The sequence below is a fragment of the Polistes fuscatus genome, unplaced genomic scaffold, assembly GCF_010416935.1.
Source record: "Polistes fuscatus isolate 324 unplaced genomic scaffold, CU_Pfus_HIC Scaffold3, whole genome shotgun sequence".
Taxonomy (NCBI): Eukaryota; Metazoa; Arthropoda; class Insecta; order Hymenoptera; family Vespidae; genus Polistes; species Polistes fuscatus.
Window position 1 is genome coordinate 10,368,045 of NW_025113107.1, and position 22,351 is coordinate 10,390,395.

The window sequence follows — 22,351 nt, forward strand, 5'->3', positions numbered from 1 at the left end:
CGGTATAAAAATGCCCGAAGGAAGGTTATAACGTATAAATAATGAGAAAGATTGGTGGCGGGGAGGGGGGAGGGGGTAGAGAGAAGTGTTTCACGCGCCGATAACCAAAGAATTCGATGCTAAATCATCGATATTGGCTTTCGTCCAATGATATATAGGTGCGTATCGTTCGTCCTTCTTTATTTTTGACCCGACAACGACGCACGTACATGGAGAGAGAGAATATCAAAAGAATTGAGCAGAGGAAAGATCGATATGTGTTTTTAAAAAAATAACAAGAGAAAGAGAATAATAGATAGATAAAATAGATTTATTTAAAAAGAAAAAAAACTGATATAGGATACGGGGAGAAAAAATATTATACTATATAACCGAAGGTACATTAATTATCTGATAATAAATTAATAAGAATAAAAACTGTCAAAAGGTTTGACCTAATAAATAATAGTGTCAACATTTTTTTCAATATTTTTATTCTATCGAAATGAACAATTACTAAGTTTGAAATTTTTTTGTACAAAATAGAAATATAACAGTATTTTATTTATTTAAATGTAAAATGTTTAATGAAAAATATTATTACCGATTGGTTAACCCCCAATACAAGGAAATACAAGATGTTTCGAAGTTATGTTAAGAATTTCTGTACCTACAAATCGGAGAAAATCAATTTCATAATCGTTTTAGTAGCGCTAAGTTAAGAGCTAATACAAATACGAAAGTTTAACGAGAGAGGAGCTTTTAAAGCCGATTAGCCCTTCCAATATTTCCAAGTGTGTGCTTACTTACGGAACTAAACGAAAGTAAAATCGGCTTACTCAAGGAAGAAAGAAAGGAAGAAAAAGAGACGGAAAGCCTATTTTAACGATCTTCAAATATAAACTTCCAATTTTTCGTTGTACCTTTCGTTCGTTTATTACGGATGAATCCGTAGAGTTTTTTTTTCTCTTCAAGAAGAAGAAGAAGAAGAAGAAGAGAAAAAAAGAATACACGTATCAAGCCAATTCTATCCGTTTCTTTATCTCTTTCTTCTTATTTCATATGATTTAAAGTAGAAAAGGTGAAGGAAGAAGAAGCAGGAAGAATCGTTAGAGGTAGTATTCAATTAGGATCATTTCAGTGAGGATTAAAATTTAACCGTGTGGGGCACTCTTCTTAACGCCTACCTTGATTTCTTATATGTGTGTGGTGTTATTATTATTATTATTATTATTGTTGTTGTTGTTGTAGAATGGAAGAATCATCGCGTGGATTGTTGCAACACAAGCAAAGGGCCGAACAGTTGAAGCAAGAAAAGACCGCGCTCACGCTATCCTACGAGGTAAGAAAAATTTCACCCCACACCAGCGTAACAGCTGCCAACCATCATTATTCGCGAGTTAATGTTCTCAAAACTTCTTTTGATCAAATTTTTAAATATATATAATGGCACGCTATACTAACAATAAGCAAGAGTATAATTTATATCTAACAAAGATTAATCTATGGTTATGAATTAACAATTAACATTGTGTTGAACTTTTTGTCGGGTACATTGCGTACCTTGATTTGATATCAGAATTTTAAATAGTTTATATTTAAATAAATAATACCAATATATAATATATTGGTATTATTTATTATATATATTGTCCTCCTATATCGTTATAAAGTATTTTTCAGAATTATTCGAATAACAAATACCAACGTTTCACTATAACTCACTGTTTCGGTGGGAGGAGAGGGGGGTAGAAACAAATTAGAAATACGTATGTGCATTCGGTCGATTTGATTGTACACACGTGTGTATATCATCAAAGGTATATTTACGTATATAACTTTAAACTATATTAATCAGAGATAGCAAGTCAGAGTTTCAACAAAAGGGAAAGTTCATGCAGCTATGTATGGCTCGATAAAGAGGGGAACCGTAAATACGACGTTTGCTAGCAGCCCTTTATACTTTACGATGTACTACGCTATCTCGTTCACGGACGGTTTCCCTCTAAAAGAGTCGTACTTTGGTCCGACTGGAGGGTTCACATTGTAGGCCCCACAAAATATCTTTTATTATCGATCAACTCTAGATCCTAAAATTTTAAAACGTTTTTTTTTATACCTTCATACACATATAAATTACTTGCAAACATACACGTACACATAAAAGACAATAGTATCCGTCTACGCAGCCAAACTCAATGAAATTCCGCAGATAAAAATGTTGAAATCGGAGAAGTGAAAAAAAATCGTTCCATTTTCTCCGGTCGAAGATGACAGAAAATCGTTGTTACCCTTCGCTCTCGAAAAGAATACCGTGGAGAAAAAAAGGGCTGGAAGGGTAGGATGATGAAGAATGGGGGAGTGGGGTCGAATACAGAGGGTGAGGATAGACATTAACAGTGGGATGAGAGAACCGCTGGTTGGTACGACCGTTATAAATCAGACACACGCACCCTCTATTAGCGTTCCTGTCCCTGGCAGCTCCTAAGCTCTAATTTAACGTTAACCGCCTTTCTGCTAATAACGCGTTGACGCTTTATTAACTCTACCAGCTAATTGCGATAAATGCAATATCAGTAGGTACTTGAAAACAAGATTAACAAAAAAAAGAAAAAAATTCCATTTGTGTTATAATAATCCTTAACCACCCGTCGTTATCTTGTTTAGGCACGAGTACATCAGTATCAGGTCCAGATCTCAAAGTTGCAATTGGAGAACGAGTCAATGCGCGGTCAGTTGCGTGGATTGGAAGCTGCCTGCGCTGGCGAGGTGCACGCTGCCTTGGTCGCACGTTTGGCGACCTTGGAAAGCGAACACGCAGCTCTGGCACGTGACGCGGACGCACAGCGTCGTCAATACGAGCGGTGCCTCGACGACGTCGCCAACCAGGTGGTCCGTGCCCTTCTATCCCAAAAGGTTCATCGAAAGCTACACTTCTTTGTTCTCCCTCCCTTATTTAACTTCCCTTTCTTGCTTAGAACTCGCATCTATTACTATAGTTCTTTTCTTTTTTCTTTTGGACATGAATTAAAGTACTTTATATTCCCTGAACTTTAAAACCAATTCGCATGTACTAACATAAATGTTGAAGAAGATTTTGTGTAAATTAATCTTTAATTTAATTAAATACATTTAAAGAAAAGAACACCCATGAGTAGTATAATGCCACTAACGAGTTCAAATGTACTGATACATGTCCACATTTGTTTAGGGTTTCAGGGAAGAGATCGGTGCGTTACAGAGGCGCATACGAGAACTCGAAGCTCAAAATCGAGCACTGTCAGGTCTCCTAGCTCAAGCAGCGAGTCCTGGAAGTCCCACTGAACTGATACAAAATATACTCGAAGCTGGGCCAGCTGCATTGGTAGCTGCCCTTAGCTTGGATCCATCCTGGGTTCCACTTTCTAGACCACGTTCTCTTAATTTACAAATACCCGTTATGGCAGCTGCAACAAAGTGTCGACGAAACAGACCAACTCTAGGTATTACATTTGAAAAATAAAATAACAATCTGTGATTTACTTTGACACACTGCCGCTCCTAGCCTCCTTTCCTCTATCTTTATTTGTTATTTCAGGTCAAAAACCTTCAACGGGTTCAGGATCAGCGTCAAATGGGACGACGGGTGGCGCGGAAGAGGAAGGTAGCGAGAGTCCTGAAAGTGGTAACAGAGATGAGGGTTACTCGACAATGTCGAGCGATGTTCAAGGTGAAGGTGCTCGTCAAGAACCTTCCTCGCGTGGATTGGAAGATCTCAAAGAGGCAACCGATGAGACCGAAGGCGACGTTTCACCGGACGCGCGTTTGATCGCGTTAGATGCCGGGGATCCTGATGTTCTCTTCCTACCTCTGAATTTAACGGTTGGAATTAATCCACGGCACAGTTATCCACCGAGCAAAGACCTTTTACCCTATCAGCACGTGATGCGCAGCTTCTCGGACAGTCATCTTTGTTTGAAACTCACCGCGACGAGCAATTTCACGCCGTACAAATTACCGAGCCCCATGGGATCCTCCTCCCTACTTCTCATAGAAGAGGAGGGCTGGGATGCCGAGTACGTACAGCAATGGCTCAGGTTCGTCCATCGAGCTTCCTCCTTAAACCTTTATACACGTTTGCTGCCACGGAAATTACTCTGATGGATAATACCAAATACTCTCTCTCTCTCTCTCTCTCTCTCTCTCTCGATATTATTCAAATTTATTTCAGATGTTTACGTATTGGACTAATTCATAAATAAAATGTCGTTATAAACAAGGTACTTATTTATGAATAAAAAAGAATGAATTTTATCAGATTTTCACGAATAAATTCATTTCTATATATAACCGATATATATATACAACAGGGGATGTTTTATCGTTTCATAATTATTTTTCTACGGAAAATAATTCGTAATTAATCTTACGCGCATAAAATATAAAATTAGTAGTGAACGTTATTAATATTTCCTACTTGTCCTTATTTCTTTTATATTCCGTTCAATTTATCGAAACTTCTCACGCAAAAGAAATATATATACATTTTATATCGATGGATTATAATAAGTTTCTCCTATCGTATCTTCAGATTGGACGATAGCAGAAGCGCTCAACAGCATCGAGATCTACTCGAGTTGGAATATGATAGGGCCGAATTAGAAGACTGGAGTTTTTCTTTGTCGACAGAGGACCTCGTTCAAACAGAATCTACAACGTGGAAAGAATCGAATGCTTGTACCGCAATACCTGCACTCCCTGCGATCAAAGAACACAATCCCTTGGAACTCGAGGAGGACGCGAACGAATGTTTGTGGAATGGTGCCAGTTATCTCGCCGATAGAGCAGGGGGTGAATTGGTACAATTTATTCATTTTATTTTAATCAATTCAGTTATGGAATTTAAAAAGTTTTCTGTATTCACTTTAATATCAAAGAAAAAAAAATATCAATTGTATAATAATTTTCATTTAATTTGCGTAATTCAAATAATATTCATTGAAACATTATCACGCGAGGATGGAACAACCCACGCGTGTTTTTTTCAAGCAATGTAATAATATAAATTAATAAATGAGTGTCTCTGTAGTTGGCACTATGGGTTAAACAACCATATAATTACTTTTTGTAATTACTTTTTATTCTCAACGATCCAATCCTCAATTCCATGACTAATTGTCGGCCTATATAATATTGAAAAAATGCAAATGAATTAAAAAGCAAATGATTAAAAATTTGTTCAAATCGATTACAGGTTGCTCTATTGATGGACACGAGGACTGCCGGACCTTGGCCTTATGCTTCAAGCCCTGGTGCTTCCTGGAGTAGCGAAGAAGGTGTTATGGAAAATTCGAGTAAAAGATCATCGGCTGCTCTATCCGGTTGCAGCGATGATCCCGATTCACCTTCGATCGGCACCGATTTCACCAGGGACTTTTATAGATTGGTCAAATTCGAAAGTACCAAAAGTCTCGCGAGTACTTCCTCGAGAAGCGGGAAACCACCTACTGATAGGGAACAAGCCCTTCAAAGCGTTCTTTCCTTCATAGCCGAACAACAAATGTATTTGGCTGAATTACCAAGTAATTCTTCGGAACAAAACGATACCCAAGCGCCACCGACGACCCATTCGATCGAAGGTAATTATTGAATCAACGTGATACTGATGAGATAAGTTTTTCAAACATCTCCAAATACGTATTTTTATTTCCTATGCATATAAGTTTCCGAATATATGTATACGACATTTTATTTATATATATTGTGATCATTTTATTAATTTACGTCTTAGTTATAAGAATCTTGTATATGTAAATTATTTAAGTACGTAATTTTATTTGTCTCATTGTCATATCAAAAACGTGTTTTTGATACATCAATAAAAAAAGATGATTCTCAAATATACGATTATTTTTAATTTATCACAGTTTCATCATCATTTTAAGAACCCGTATCGGTAAAAGAATTTTTCGGAAAGGAAGATGTTTTCTTTTTTTTTCTTTCTTTTTTCAAATATGAAATATTACGTTTGATAATATTTTCAGAAAATGCTGGAAATAGAAGCGAATGTCCTACTGTCGAAGGTGCTTCCATCAAAGAAACGGAAAGATCTCCGTCGTCGCAGGAAAGTGCTCATTCGGAACATTTAATCGAAGTGAGCAACAACGAGGATGATCCGCTTGAACAAATAGCAGTACCTTCTTTGCAAACCGAAGATAGAATACTCGGGGTTATAGGGTCTAACAGTTTAGGGGCTGTAGGTTATACAACGGTAGCACCCACAGAATTGGTTGCTGTTCCCGAAGAAGACGAGGAAGCGGCAACATCTTCGACCCCTAGCACGGTTGTGAGTTAAAAACCAAAAAAAAAGAAAACAAAGTCTTCAATAGACGTTTTAACACATTCCAACCATCCTCAGAGTATAGAAAATGATTTGTTCATTTCGTTTCGTCAGGTTAGCCCTGCGAGAGCACCACTCTTGGTCGAAGGTAGGGATAGATCGTTGAGCTTCCACGAACGAGCAACGTCGAAGGACGTTATCGACGAATTAAATCGAATGATTAGAAAAGGAGAAGATAGTACGGTCAGTCAAGACCCTCAGGTAGCCCTCGAAAAATTGGATCTTGCTTGCTGCTGCCCAACTGGTTGGGTTCACGTTGAACGTGATATCGACTTCACAGATCCTAAGGTAGAACATTTTCTTTTGTCTTCTTTCAATAATGAATGGGATTTCAAATTTTACGAGCAACCTAATATTAAGTTTAATACGAAAGTAAACCTAATTTTTGATGAGAGAAAAGAAACAAGTATTTTCTATATAGAATGGATGTCAGATTTTGATACAGAACGTTTAAAATTTATTACATGATAATTATTTATTATCACCATTATTATTATTATATTATCTGTTTAGAATTTGGAATATATGCATTTAATCTCGTAAACGTATTTATTTTCTTTCATTTGAAGGCCAGAGCAAACCTTCTAGACGTGATGTTAGCAAGTAGCGAAAGTTCTTCGGCAACCTCGAGCAGTGGTTCCGCAGGTAGCGATTCCGGGGATGAACCACCGGATTATCGACACTTACACAGGCTACATCGTTACCGACGACAAAAGAAAGGTATCATTTTTTCCTAAAGATTCAAACGTGTCTCTCCGTTTCTACTATTTTTCTTGCATATCGTCTCTCGTTAAAACAGTGGTGCGAAACCTCACGAATAACGCGATAATTTTACCTTAAAAAATATTCAAAAATTGATCTAATGATATTGTTATAATATAATTAAAAAAAAATACATCTTTAAAAGTAACAGAAAATTCGCAATTGCGAATAAGATGCAATTTGTTACAATAAAATGTTTTGTTACAGAGGATTAAATTGAATTCACGGCTACCTTTCGAAAAAAACAATGTTATAATAATATTTCTGTATACGTAATTCGATTTGTTCGATTAAAAATAATATATATGTTTCTGGATTGAATGAATGAAAAATATAAAATTGAAAATATAAATAATTAACGCACCACTGTCATAAAGTATGAAGAAAAACAGAAATGAAAAAAAAAAAACAAATAAAAAATAAAATACCTTCCCTCGCTCGAACGCGAGCACGTGTATCGTTTGTTTATTTAAAAAAAAAAGGAAAAATATTCACTTCGCTGACTCGTTACCGCTCATCTCGTCGTTCGATCGCACCTTCACTAAACATAAAATATACCTATGAGTAATCGATCATTTTTGAAGATGGCATCGAATACCTTTTATCTACTCGTATCAACGAGCCGTACTCACTTTCAACGCTTATTAACACTGATCTCATGGAAGGCTGCGATTTTATATTAAAAATGTGCTTAACGATAATATCGATAAATTATTATAAACAATAAAAATCTATCGATGAAACCTTTTCATTGAAAGAAAAAAAAAATATTTTAAATATCTTACAACAGGAATGTGGAACATTTTTTTTTTAAACGAAAGACCATATTCGTTTTTTCAAAATAATGAAAAGGCCGCATCGATCACTAACTTACGAAGTGAAACATACTAATTTACAATATTTTCATAATAATACATCATCTATCTATATTTTATATCAACACAAAAATGTGGAATTTACTCTGCTAGTTTCCTATTTCTGTGTGCTATGAAATACTATTCTTCATTAACAAAATTTTATAAATGTTGAATTTTATTAACAGTATTCTTTTTTTTTGATTAATTATATCGATTCGTGTTTAATTCATTTACTAACTTATTTTGATAATACAAAATGTCCCAGTGATAAAACACTATCAACTATGATGTATCGATATTAATTATAAATATACAATACACAACGATAATATAAAATATCATCAATATCTTTTAACAAGTATCGATAATCGTTAAACACATCTGTATTTTCTATTATCTAGAAGGAAAAAAATGCCTTTACGTTCTAAACGCGTCAATATTAATTTGATTTTGTTTTAACTGAAACGTGCTCACGCTTCGTATGCTTTCGTATGCTCGCTCAAAGGAACGTCCTTACAAAAATGTTAACAATTTTGTAAACGATTTATGTATACATTATATATGCATTATTGATAAACAGGATGAGATCGAGACGGTTTGATTTAATTTGAGAAAAGGAAAAAGAAGTTTCATACGTTACGTGCATATCTAATTGTTTTCAAATAATTCGATAATTCAAGAGTAAAAATTATTCAAAGAGGATGAAATGTTATAACATTTATTATTTTCATAATCGTTTCGAAGTAAACTGTGGATACTTCTTTAAATCAAGAATCTCCAATGTTGTAATCAAAATATATTTTACGATGAAATATCTTTTCGTTACGAATCCAAACAAAAAAAAAATTAAATTACAAAGCGTGTTTTATCGGGAGGAGAAAGAAAAGAAAACTTCCTTATAAAAATTAAGCAAGAAAAAATGTTAAACGACGAATCGTTCGATCTCATCTATATCAAATAAAAAAAAAGCAGCTTTAACAAATTGTCACAAGACTACTACTTACACACACACACACACACACAAATAAATACTTCCCATATGTATACGTTTAATACGGTCGCATACACGAATTAACACAAATCGCTAGTAGCTCTCGCTGTACATAGCTTTGTTTTTTTCCATATTTTCTGTTCAGATGGTAGCTCCTACGCGGTGTGCTTTGATTGTCACAAGAAAAGCTACGTAGTTCGGCTTAGTGACGAACAATTTCTATAATCGTCTCTAACCAGTCGGGAAGGATAATGTGTGTTACATCGAGAACAACTTTGATTCGATCCAGCGTACGGAACTGTACGGAATTGTACGATTAAAAAAATGGGTTTGGTTTACTACCTCTCATTGGCTCTTATACTAACAGAATTATTAACCAGATATGACGAGGGTAACGAGAAAGATGCAATGCGAAAGATAATTCTTTACGCAATTCCACCCTTTAATATATCATTTTGTTCTTTCGACGAAAAAAACGAAAAAAAGGTTTTTTTTTCTTTTTTATCCATTTAACATTTATCCATACACCATATATATAGGTATATAATAAATATAACTATAGACATTTATTAGGGAACAATGCTAATCCGATCGTAAATAATTATATTTATTATTACAAACCGAATTACCTGAATTATTGATATTTCATCAAATTATTATTAGAATGATAATTAGAACAAAAAACCATCAAATGTCGTAATCATTTGTATCCATCTAAATATTCTACATAAATTTTTCATTGTTAATATATATATGTATATTTTGTATAATTATATATCTATCATTTTGTACATACCATAAACATTTCATTATTTCGTTTATCATCACTGACTACTCTCCTTTAATTTTGGAATTGCGTCAAGGATCAGAAACAAACTCGATCTAATTTCTCTCTTGCGATGAAACAATTAAATTTTGATTCTTCATTATATGGGATGATAATAATAATAATAATCGCGTAAATATATTATTAGACCAAGATTAAACTTCGTAAAAAGTAAATCGTAAAAGAGAAATTAATTGGAATATAATTATTAACAAAAAATGGTACACGCGAAGAAGGTTGAAAAGAAATATAAGAGAGAGAGAGAGAGAGAGAGAGAAAGAGAGAGAGAGGAATAAAAAGTGAAACAAAAATAAAATAGAGGGAAAGGAGAGGTAATATGCACAAAAGAAACAAGCATACAAAAAATGAAAAATCCAAAATCTAAAGAAAGAACAAACAAACAAATCGATAAAAATAATAACCAAAAAAATAAAAAAAATAAAAAGAGTGCTAAGCCGAGCTACTCTGTGTCTGCTATAGAACCGGTATAGGGAGGGAGGGAGAGAGAGAGAGAGAGAGAGAGAGAGAGAGAGAGAGAGAGAGAGAGAGAGAGAGAGAGAGAGAGAGAGAGAGGGAGAGCGAGGGAGGGAGAGCGAGGGAGAGTGAGAAAGTGAGATAGAGAGAGAGGGAGAGAACGCGAGAGAGATAGATAGAGAGAGATAGAGAGGGAGTGAGAGGGAGGTAAAAAGAGCCAAAAAGAGTGGAAGTTATCTGAGGCATGTTGACCCGCTGCGCTTGGTTTCTCAGCATCAGCGGCACAGGCACAACGCGTCCTAAGACCATCTACCTGGGGAACCTCAAGGCCGTCCATAATCGACCGTGGCGAGGACTTTTTCGTGAGGTACGGGGAAAAGGAACGCGAGGCAGTGGCATCATTTGATTTTCTCGACGAGATGGTACCATCCTCATCCGCATGCTCGGACGACGTTGCATCTGAGCACGGTGGTAGTTCTGACAACAAATTGGATGTCGTTGTTGTTGTTGCCGCCACCAACGCCACCCCCGTCACCGATTTGGACAACAAAATTCTTCAAACTTCGAATACAATGACTTTGACGACTACGACGACGACAAATTCTCTCGAAATCGACGAATTGACGAAGCAACCCCACCACCTCAACGAGGAAGAACATTCGCTTTAGAACGAGATACGAATTTTCCACTTTTCTACTATACGCTTTATGACGCGAGAATACGAGAGAGATAGAGGTGGTGCTCCTGGTGTTGCGTTATTTTATCTAATTATTCCTCTGAAAAAAAAAAAAAGAAAAAAAATAAAGAAAAAAAGAAACATGTACGCGTCCTTCAAATCTCGTGCCTAGTCCAACGAGCTGCTGGGATATACTGAGAGAGAGAGAGAGAGAGAGAGTGAGAGAGAGTGAGAGAGTGAGAGAGAAAGAGAGAGAGAAAGAGGAATGAAAGGTAAAGAATGATAGGACCAATCTACGTATGATTTGTGTGTAACGTATATATGCATGCATGCATGCATGTATGCATGTAGGTATGTATGTATGTACGTATGTATGTATGTATGTATGTATGTATGTATGTATGTATGTATGTATGTATGTATGCGTGTATGTATATTCTTTCGAATTGCTGGTTGTTAATAAGCACTCTATTGTAAGAGACAACAAAAATAATGAAAGAAAAACACATACGTGAGAACACAATAATTGTGTATTTGTTTGTGAAAAGTAAAAAAAGAATCCCGTAAAAATACGATTTCTCGTAATCGTTTTAAAAATATATGAGTAGAAGCAGCGTCTTTCAGCCCACGTACGAGAGAATAGAATTATTGCTTCCGGATTCATAAGAGGGGAAAACAAAAAGAGAAACTATAAAATGAGGAATTAAAAGAACAAAAAAAGAATACAGAGAAAACAATATATATATATATATATATATATATGTGAAACAAATACACGTATAACGTAAGTACCTATTAGTAGCGTTTAGAAAACGCGTTGATAAGGATACATGGTAGGATATCCCGGTAGGTTTTAAAACTATAAGTACTTACTTACTTAAAATTAAAAAAAATTTTAAAAAAATCGAAAAAAAATTAATACATACATAGGAACGTCGCCCATTGGTCAACGTACTTAGAAATCGACATATTGGGATTTGTCTTCGTAGAAGAATTAAAAAAAAAAAAAAAAAAAAAGAGGAGTAGAAAGTTTCCAACGATGCGTATATGTGTGTACGATAATCAATAGGAATAAGAGAACGAAAATCAAAGTTTCTATCGAATAATAATAATAATAATAATAATATTAATATTAATAATAATAATATAATTAATAATAATAATAATAATAATAATAATTAATAATATTAAACAAAAAAAAAGACGAGTCCTTGTTATTATCGTAGTTGCTGTTCCAACGTTAAGTACCTACAAATCGTACCCAACGATTTACAGAGTTCGATTCGAAATAGCTAAAATAGGATTTACGAATGCGTTTATTATCGGTGCTCGAAAGAACCATTCAGAGCTCTCTTCTTCTTCTTCTTCTTCTTCTTCTTATAAAAGATTAGTCTTCATTCAAACATCTTTTAAAAGCTCGTCATATAAAATTGACTATGCGCAACTTCTCCTCATGGAATTATCTTTCTTCTTCTTTCTTATAGCCATGACGTGTTGTTCATTCTTAGATCACTTAACGAATTTAAATTTACTCTTATTAGTTAAATCGTCGAAGTATATAAACTTGTATATTTGAATACATTAGTAGAACCATCCTTCTTACTCAGGGCCCGTACACATATATAATCATTAAAAAACCATAAGAGATCGGTTTTTGTTAAACCCTTTGAGCAGCTCTATGGATGCACGTGTTGTTCATTCTTAGATCATTTAACGAATTTAAATTTACTCTTATTAGTTAAATCGTCGAAGTATATAAACTTGTATACTTTAATACATTAGTAAAACCATCCATATAACTCAGGGCCCATACATATATATAATCATTAAAAAACCATAAGCAAAGATCGGTTTTTTTAAACCATTTGAGCAGATTTATGAGTGCACATATGCGTTCAGCGAAAGCTCTTGGTGTGGACTATGAACTCGTATTTCTGTCTAACAGTTTTTTTTTTTCGATCTTAAACGTAACATTATTAAAATTGTCTTTATATAAAATGAATACTTGTGTATTCCTTTTAAATAAACTATTAATTATAGTCAAGAGATTTGATTATACACAATTAAACAATATATATATTTATATGATGCAAAAAGAATGTCATAATAAATTATTGTTAATTGTACTCGGTATATTCAAATCAGTAGAGTTCATAATTAAGAAAAAAAAATATTTAATTCGAAATCGATTGCAATCGCTAGGACGCACATAGTTCATACGTAAAACTTACACAGGAAGTATTCAAAGCTCAAAGGGTTAATCGAAATCTTTCGATGATACCTTTAAACTAAAGTGTCTGATATTTTAACGTTAATTTATACATATATATATATATATATATATATATTGGATATATTTAATAATTATTGACGAACAAATGAACAATCCTGCTGTATACGTCACACGTTATTGGCTCAATTACCAATCACATTTGACTAGACAGAGACACAATCGATGTCTCTTTGTCATTTAAAGTTCCATAATTTAGCGATAGAGAACAGCAGTCCATTCTATATACGTCGATGATATTTATTAAAGCAAAAATTTAAAGAAAAAAAAAAGGTAAGAACAAATAATCAAGAACCCGTCTTGCAACATCCTTATCTGTCCTTTATCTGATTAAAAAAGAAATAATAATAAATATATAAAAATAAAAATAAAAATATATATAAAAACGCGCGAAACAAAAGAACGGAAAAGGAAAATATTCTTGAATCTTTTAAATCCGTCGATCTTTCTCTAAAAAAAAAAACATTAACTCGAAGTGGATGATGAATTTTTGTCGCTGTCTGTACCCATCATTCGTTTTAACAATAATAAGACCGATCGATCGTCGAACGAGTATACTACTTTATCGTTCGATACTTTTAAAACGAGAGATATTGGAAAGATAAAAAAGAAACCTGTATAGTTTGCTTCCAAACATTATGTAACATAAGAATAGATTTGAAAGAAGTAGTGGGATTAGCGCTTTGTTCCCGAATTATCGGTGATTAGATGTAGCTAAAAAAAGATCATGATGTATTCTAGGAAATATCGAATGAACGAAATTATAGCAACGCTTATATAAATAGTTCAACGGTTTTCGATTCCGGTAAGAAAAATATTATTTATCACAAAGTGTGCTAAAGTTTCAATTTAATTTTTATACAAATGTCGTTTTCGTTACGACACGTATTTTAAAAAATAATTTAATAAAATAATTAATTAATAATCGATTCTTGCTGAGATGATTAAATTATATAATTTTAAATCTGCAAATTTTTTTAATTTTAAACATTTTTAAACACCAAGCACGTATTATCGTAGTTTGAAAAATCACTGTTAAATATCGTCGAAAAGAGAGAGACAGAGAGAGAGAGAGAGAGAGAAGAAGAGAAACAATTAATTACAAGTCAAACATTTGGTCAAATTACTAGGAAATAACACGATTAGTACGTACGATGTAATTAAATAATAACGAGTCCATAGAAAACCAAGATACCTATTTTACACGTTAGAGATACACACATCGAATACGAACGTCACTTGGTATTTTGAATAATTCGGAAGGAAGAAAAAAAAAAGTAAAAGATCGTTCAAGTAGAAAAGACTGCACGGCTAGAAAGTTTAATTACAATCTTTTTCTTTCTCGAAATTTCTCGTCTTTGGCAGAAAAAGAAAAAAAAAAAGAAAAAAGAACAGAAAGAATTAAAATATAAAATCATTATAGAAATTCTATTCATAACAGCGATCGAGAACTATCGTTACAAATTTAATCGTGAAAAATATAAATTCAACGAGAAGTAATTTTAATAAATTATTAACGAATTTAAAAGACAAATAAAACGTCGGAATAAATTTCAATCGATGCTAATAAGAAGAAAAAAAATTAGAGAAATATTATATATGTATATAACATCGTTGCGTAAAACATTTCAATTCATTCAATATCAAGGATTAAATATAACATGGCGTTAGCAACGAGCGAATAAATAGAAAAGAAAAAAGAGAAAATGGTCGCCACAATACTTTTTTGTCCTTGCAGTCTAAAAAAATTAATCATTTTTCGGATATAGTTGTAAGATATTTGTAAACTCTGTTCGTTACTGTCATTACCGAGATAAGACAGGAATGGTACAGCGAGCGAGATAAAGAGAGAGAGAAAGAGAGAGAGAAAGAGATAGAATGAGTTCACATGCGCGTATTTGTATGCGTGTTTGAGAAAAAGAGCGAAAGAGAGAGAGAGAGAGAGAGAAAGCTGAGGGAGGCAGTGAACGCAAGCCCGACTTTACGTTGTAAATAGTAATGTATTATAGTACAACGGATGTAAGTTATCCTCCCTTAATCTTAATAAATTATGACAATATAAGAATGATGTACGATTATGATTATTAATCTGAGTGCATATTTTTTCCTCAAACTATTTTTCATTAAACAAAATTTCAGTCAATCCTGTAAAAAAAAAGAAAGCGTAACCGACTAAATTTGATTGTAGGAAAAAATATTTTATCGATTGTTTATAAAATTTCTTACATTGGACAATACGCGATTATGATAATGTAAGAGTTTAACAATTAGTATAGTTGAGCAACAGCTAGAAATCATTTGAAAAGTTTTTATTTATTCCTTTCCTAAAAAAATAAAATAAAAAAAATAAAAAAAAATGAAAAAGTTGTTTATCAATATTTGTGAAAATTTAATATTTCTTCATGCTTACGATGTATAGGGAATAAATTAATTTCACAAGAAATTTCATTTCAGTAAATATACTCTAAAATTAAGCTCATCTGAAAAATCTTGGAAATCGATTAATTCGCTAAAACAGGCTTTTACTTTCATCAGGAAAAAAAGGAACAAATTTTTTTGTCGATAAGAGTACTTTCATGAAAATAAATTTACTTGTGCGCACATTAATGCGTTCATCAAATCATAAATCAATCTCCTTATTGTACAAAAAATAAAATTATTTTATAAACTCATCAACGACACTAAATCTCCATTTAATTCGTTGATTTGTAAATATAATACGTATATTTATATTTCTCCAGTCGGTTAACATTATGCAATTTGATGAAAGTAATTTTATCTCTTATAATACTTAAAATTTATTATTTTTCTTTTTTTATTATATATATGTATATAAAATAAAATACTTTAAACTTTTTCATCGTTTGCCGTTACAAAAATCACAGAACATATCGACGAAATATTAAATATATATTTTTTTCTGAAATATGTCTCTTTTTTCTGAAATGCGTCTCTTTTTTTCTCGTTATTTAAATTTTGTGGCTTTCTTTTTTTTCCCTAAGTATCCCGTAAAACTATCACAAAAAATACTTGTTTCCAAACGATAACACAAAAAAATTAAAAAGCAAAAAAAAGAAAATAATACATAAACACGTATATAGTTTAATTTACGCAGTTAAGTTCCCTTTCCAATCTATAAAATTTGTAGAAACTAGAAAACAACAAACACGCATTTCGTGTTTGTAAAAAAGAAAAAAACGAATATTGCTTCCAATTATCAAAATTAATTTCATCGTTAATTTTTGTATGCTATGTAGTATAGGATAATAATAAAAAAAAATAAAAAAGAAAAAAAAAGAAATAGATATATTATAAACAAGAAAAATAATACTCTTAAATTGTTGTTGTTGTTGATTGGTCCCTTATACCCTGTAACCTCTTCTTTCGGAATTCTTTATCGAATTTGCTAGGCATAGTGCGAATATAATACCGACAAGCTGCAAATAAAAAAAGAAAATCAATTAAGAAATCCATAGGGGTTCTCCCTCCGTTTGGTTTTAAAAAGAGTATACGCAGTAAATATTAAATTCGTTGAAAAGAACTCTAAAAAAAAAAACAAAAAGAAAAATTTGAAAAAGAAATCGGTAACTCACTTCGACTACGGCTATACCGATTGCAACACCACCCAATACTACTCCAGCATAAACAAGGAAATCTTTTAAAGCATTGGCACATCCATGTTTGAAGGCCTGATCCCTTGGACATTCTGAGTACATATCTACGTCACTGCAACAACTCCAAGGTATAGTCTTATTGTGTAAAATTCCATTGTAATCATCCTTTGAATCTATACCACAACATTCCAACTACAAAACGAAATAAAGATAAATATATACGTATTAAATTTATATCCAACTAATATCCCCGTATTACAGGATACCTTTACAGCATGATCTCTTATTAATACTTTAATACGATTCAAGAATTTTATTCTAACATGATATAAAGATTTAAAAAAACTCCCATATGATACAGAACCTAATCAAATTAAGTGCAAACATTATCGCATCATCCGATAAATAATAGAAAATTAAAAAATAGAAAGAAGATAATTCAACTAATTAGTTATAATGAAAACTATATTAGAACGTATAGGACAATTAATCTCTTTCGAATTTTTTTGTTGATTGTAAATAAAAATATCGATACGTTTGACAAATTTATTAAACATTGTCATACTTACGTTCTTCTGAATGATGTCTATAATTTCTTGACTCGTGCTAGAAGTCCAATATTTGTTGAATAATTCCGAGTAAGAATTCTTAACATTTATATTAGAATCTTTGAAGACGACAAATGCGTAGATCGCAACGGCAATTTGTATTATAAATATCGTAAGCAGGAACGATGCGAACTGAAATGAATACATTGTAAAGATATATGTCGTCTTATTAGAATCTAATATATAAAGATTTGATTTAATACTGTAAGAAAATTGACAATTTGGAAGAGTATAAATCATTCTAACCGGCTGATCTAGATCTTAACGGCTGAGCTTCGAATTTTGTCAATATTGATAAGTAATTGTATTTAGCATACTTTTACAGTCTGATCAAGGTTAAGCAATAACCGTATATTTAAAATTAAAAGGTAACGGGTCGATTAGGCTATATAAAAGTACAAGTAGCGTAGACATGAAATTATTAGGTCAAATTGTATTTAAAACCAATCATGGATATGTTTAGCATTTAAATATGGAATACTCACGGTTATGGTCATGCAATGACTTTCACGTATTGCGCCGCAGCATCCGAAGAATGCAATTACAAAAATAATGCTGCCAATGACGATGAACGTCACCGAGGGGAAAGAAATATTTTCTTCTACAGCTTCTTTGTAATTGCTAATATTTACGTGCATGAGGACACCAACTATGAGAATAGCTAGACCGCATAACTGTAACAATCGATATTGTTCTTTGAGTATAACAAATAAATTCATTATATAAATGTGCACATAATGTACTAATATTCATTATATAAATGTGCACATAAATGTACTAATTTATATCTAACAAATAGTCAATTAATATTATTATTATTATTATTATTATTATTATTATTATTATCATTATTATTATTATTATTTATTATATTAGAAATTATTTATGTATTAAGCAAAGAATTTTTAATCTAATCACGTAAATATACCGTATTTCTTCATCTTTTTTCAAAATGATTTTATATAAATTTTTGTTTTATTAACTAGTTATGTTTCTGTTATGTATTTATTATTATTATACTACTAATGACCTAGACATTAGTGTCTTATCACGAAATAATGTATATTATTTTAAAAATATAAACTGACGACAAAAATTGTAAATGCCGTGGGTAACACAGGTATAATATTCGAATAATACATATTTGAACTTTTTGCTATTTTTATTACATTATATTACTCAATTAAATGCAGGTATACCTAAATTGGGTCTGATAGTAAAAGTTTTATTTTATACTATGAGGTCACCTCCGCTCACACAACGACACAATTTTTTCTAGAACTATTGAGTCACCACTAACGTGACGCTTCTTTATTCAATTAAAAAAAAAAACTAATAGGTAAATAAAGAAAAAGTTTTATACAAATATTATTTGTGCAAGCATACGTATGTAATCATACGTTTTGGTATGATTACGCGAATATAAAAAACCTTCAAAAACACCAGAACAAATTAAATCGAAATATTAGCCCGAAACATGCAATTAGTGTATTTAATAAAAAACATTTAGTTGCACCCTAAAAACATATATCGGCAATTACTTAAACTAATAAATTATAAATGTTTATCTTAAAGTAATTAGAAATGAAAATATAGAAAGGAAAAAAATAGAACATTACTCGATCTTTACCCGTTAAAAACACTTACAATCGCGCTCATCCATTGCGATAAAATATAAAATTGTAGTGATATCGTATTGTAATATCGGGAAAAAATCCTTGGAAACTTTACACGCAACGATATTATTCGCATTCTAAACCTATCTATTTCTCCTCACGTGTGGAATAATTTACATCGAGATTATCGCAGGTGTATTTGCGCTAGGGCGGACTTTATTTGGCCTTGAAATTTCATGAAAGAGTTTTTTTACCGGTGTATCCAAGCATGTTGCAGTCGATTGTTCGTTCGTTCGTTTATTCGTTCGTCGGTACTATTTAAAAATTTTATAATACTTCGGATAACATTGGAATCACGTAACCAATCTAATAGTATCCAATGAGAGCACACTTTAATAATATAGATAATATATATCAGCGTTTCTCAACTACCAATGTCTATTCAATTTTTAATCAATCGCGAAATGATACATTTTACTTCGAAAGCAAGAAAAGTAATTAACTTGTGTATGAAAGATTAATTGATAATACGAATGATAAATAAGTTATCGTGGAATGTTCTTATATCTTTTCAATCTTTTTCAACTTTATTTCTTTTCGATCATCTTGCGTATCTCGAAATTGATATTTATTTGTAAGTAAATTTACTTTAAATTATATTAAACGATACAAATTATTATATTATTTTATCCTACTTATTTAGTATTATTATTACTATTATCATATCAATTATTTTTTTAATTTTTCTAACAAAGTAGAATAGAGTGATAAATAAATAAAAATAATCAACTGAAACATAAGGCACAACAGATAATTATGTTACCTAAGAGCTAAAAAATTGAAATAATATATATGGAATGGTTGAAAAGTATTGAGCCTGAAATAGAAACAATTGTTTTGTCGACTTTGAAACACTACGCAATAAAGATAGGTTCCAAATTTTTTAACCCATCTTCCTATAGCGACCCTAATCTAGTAGATTGAAAAGAATGATATATTGCATATAAACAAAAAAACGAGACCATGGTACAAAAAAAAAGATTAAGAAATGCTAAAATTAGATAGTAAAGATAATAGATATATTTTTCGTTTATAATTAATAATCGTTATCTGATGTTTATATCAGATTATTATCAGAATTCGTATTAACACTTAACAATTTTTCCGAATTTATCGATAAAAGATCAAAATTCATTAGAACTTTCTAATATTTCAGATTTCATTCGGTAAACATGTCATACATAAATACAGTACTTATCGTATACGAATATTCAAAGAAATAACGATAACATGGTACAAAAGTATCAAAGAGAAAGGAAAACAAGGATGATGATATCATACTTCTTCCACGAAATTCGATCTTTTCTTAACATTTTGATTTCCAATAAACTTTTGAGTAAGGTCTCACGAATTATTTATTTTAATAACCATCGTTATTACGTATTACTCGTAATAAAAGGAAACTACAATGACGACGACGACGACGGTGATGATGATAATGATAATAATGATAATAATAATGATAATTATAATAATTATAATAATGACGATGATGTCATAATATGTTTTTTCTGCAAGAATTTTAAATTTACTCGAACGTAAAATTTAAATTTAATACGCTTCTTCTTAAGGAAATACACGAAAACCCCAAAATAATTCACTTTAAACAACGATCGTTTTATTCGTCATCTTGTTTTATTAACGTTCGCTTATAACGAACACCTACGCAAATTATTATCTAATTGTATTTCATTTCGCACTTCCTTTTTCGTGATAATTCATAACGAGACAGGTACTTACTATTTCTTCTGCTATTTATCTATGAAGAAAAGCAAAACGCATAAGGAATACATAAAAAAAAGAAAAAAATATAAAGAAAAAACTCAAACTATGCATTTAGAGTTAAACAAAAAAATTCGTTAACTAAACGTTTTATCGCTGTTAGAGAGTCGCAATAACGAATCGTAACAGGAAATTTGCGTTCGATTTCCCTTTTTCTTTTCTTTTCTAAACTTCCAAGACGTGAAATAATATGCATCATAGGCGGATAAAAACCAATGAAATTGTAATGTAAAAAATTAAACACATATCTAAATATTCGATCAGATTAAATTCGTGTACTTCTTACGAATGGCGTTGTTTCTAACAATCGAAGAAAAAAAAAAGCACAAATAAAAAAATAAAAGAAAGATATTCGAAGATACTTTTTGGATTGTTTAAGATAACGTTCGCGATAAGATATTTTTACTCTTTTCTTATATCCTCCTTAGATTAGATACATTCAATTGTAGATAAACTCGTTTAAGATCGTAACTCTTTCTTGCACGTTTTCAACCACTGCCAAGATTTTAAAATAAGAATCTTTAATTTAAAAACAATTGCATTAAACTTTATCCACATTTTATAAAAGTTTCAAGATAATACGTAGGAGAAATAAAATTGTAATTGAACAAAAAAAAAGAAAAAAAGAACGTGGCGTCTGTTGTTACACTCAAAACTTTTTAACCAACTCATATATATAATGTTATATTACATATATATTACATTTTTATATATTTATAAATTGTTTCAAAATAAATTTGTAAATATATAAATGTACGTACTGCAAAGATGAAATTAAATATAAATAGGAGATATTTTATTAATCCCAGTCCGCAACCCATCTTGAATGTTTCTTTCGTATTCTGAACAACAAAAATATCAATCACTTAACACCGTAAGAGTTTACCAAATTAAATAAGTTCAACAGGTTATTCCGTGATGTGCGAGACGCACAAAATAACCTACCACCGAACCCGACGATTGAAATTTAACTGCACAACCGTTACCTCTATTCTCTGATCTTCGACTGTTCGTTTACGTACAGTTATCCCCACTCTTTCCTTTATCCCATCTCTCCCTTCTCCCTCTCTCTCTCGTATACAAACACACACCACACACACACTCTTTATTTCTCTGTTTCTCTTCTTAATGTATGACTCACGTTGTCGCCCGTCTCGTATCGTCTGTTTGTTCTCTTAAGTTATCAGCAAGTACCATTATTTTATTTCCTGATTTATCCTGAAAATTTACACACACGGTTTTGATTCATATTGTTATAATAATTTTTCAATCTTCGTTGATATTATTTGTTTTCCGCTGGTCGAAACTAATTTGCAATATGTAATATAAATTATATACATTTATATAATTTCTATAATTATGTATATAAATCATATATTATATTTATTGTTTCTATATTTAAATATATTTTTAATTACATTTTTTTAATCATGTTTT

At 31.7% G+C, this 22,351-nt stretch overlaps 2 protein-coding genes across 14 annotated transcripts in view; one reads left to right on the top strand and one right to left on the bottom strand.

Annotated features, from left to right (window-relative positions):
- Positions 1-13,489, top strand: part of LOC122519503 — a 149,553-nt gene extending 136,064 nt beyond the window's left edge. For 8 of the 12 annotated variants that reach the window (XM_043638984.1, XM_043638985.1, XM_043638983.1 and 5 more), the window contains 10 exons: positions 1,231-1,321; positions 2,647-2,895; positions 3,191-3,461; positions 3,557-4,055; positions 4,550-4,817; positions 5,213-5,597; positions 6,003-6,304; positions 6,413-6,646; positions 6,928-7,078; positions 10,542-13,489. In XM_043638984.1, the coding sequence (XP_043494919.1) occupies positions 1,231-1,321; positions 2,647-2,895; positions 3,191-3,461; positions 3,557-4,055; positions 4,550-4,817; positions 5,213-5,597; positions 6,003-6,304; positions 6,413-6,646; positions 6,928-7,078; positions 10,542-10,936 (2,845 nt within the window). In that variant the 3' untranslated portion in view covers positions 10,937-13,489. Of the gene's footprint in view, positions 1-1,230; positions 1,322-2,646; positions 2,896-3,190; positions 3,462-3,556; positions 4,056-4,549; positions 4,818-5,212; positions 5,598-6,002; positions 6,305-6,412; positions 6,647-6,927; positions 7,079-7,327; positions 7,591-9,113; positions 9,721-10,541 lie in introns of those variants that run through there. The other 4 variants (XM_043638990.1, XM_043638992.1, XM_043638993.1 and 1 more) reach the window with 4 other exon arrangements.
- A 2,949-nt stretch (positions 13,490-16,438) lies between these two features.
- On the bottom strand, positions 16,439-22,179 carry LOC122519506 (CD63 antigen-like). Of its 2 annotated transcripts, none has more exons than XM_043638996.1 (6): positions 21,860-22,179; positions 21,676-21,756; positions 17,942-18,130; positions 17,418-17,588; positions 16,828-17,040; positions 16,439-16,671 (listed from the first exon to the last, which is right to left on the bottom strand). In XM_043638996.1, exons 2-6 carry the CDS (start codon positions 21,733-21,735, stop codon positions 16,597-16,599), a joined length of 708 nt encoding a protein of 235 aa, XP_043494931.1. In that variant the 5' UTR covers positions 21,736-21,756; positions 21,860-22,179; the 3' UTR covers positions 16,439-16,596. The 2 variants fall into 2 exon arrangements, with proteins under 2 accessions (XP_043494931.1, XP_043494932.1); XM_043638997.1 differs by having other exon boundaries at positions 21,901-21,919.
- Positions 22,180-22,351: the final 172 nt, after the last annotated feature.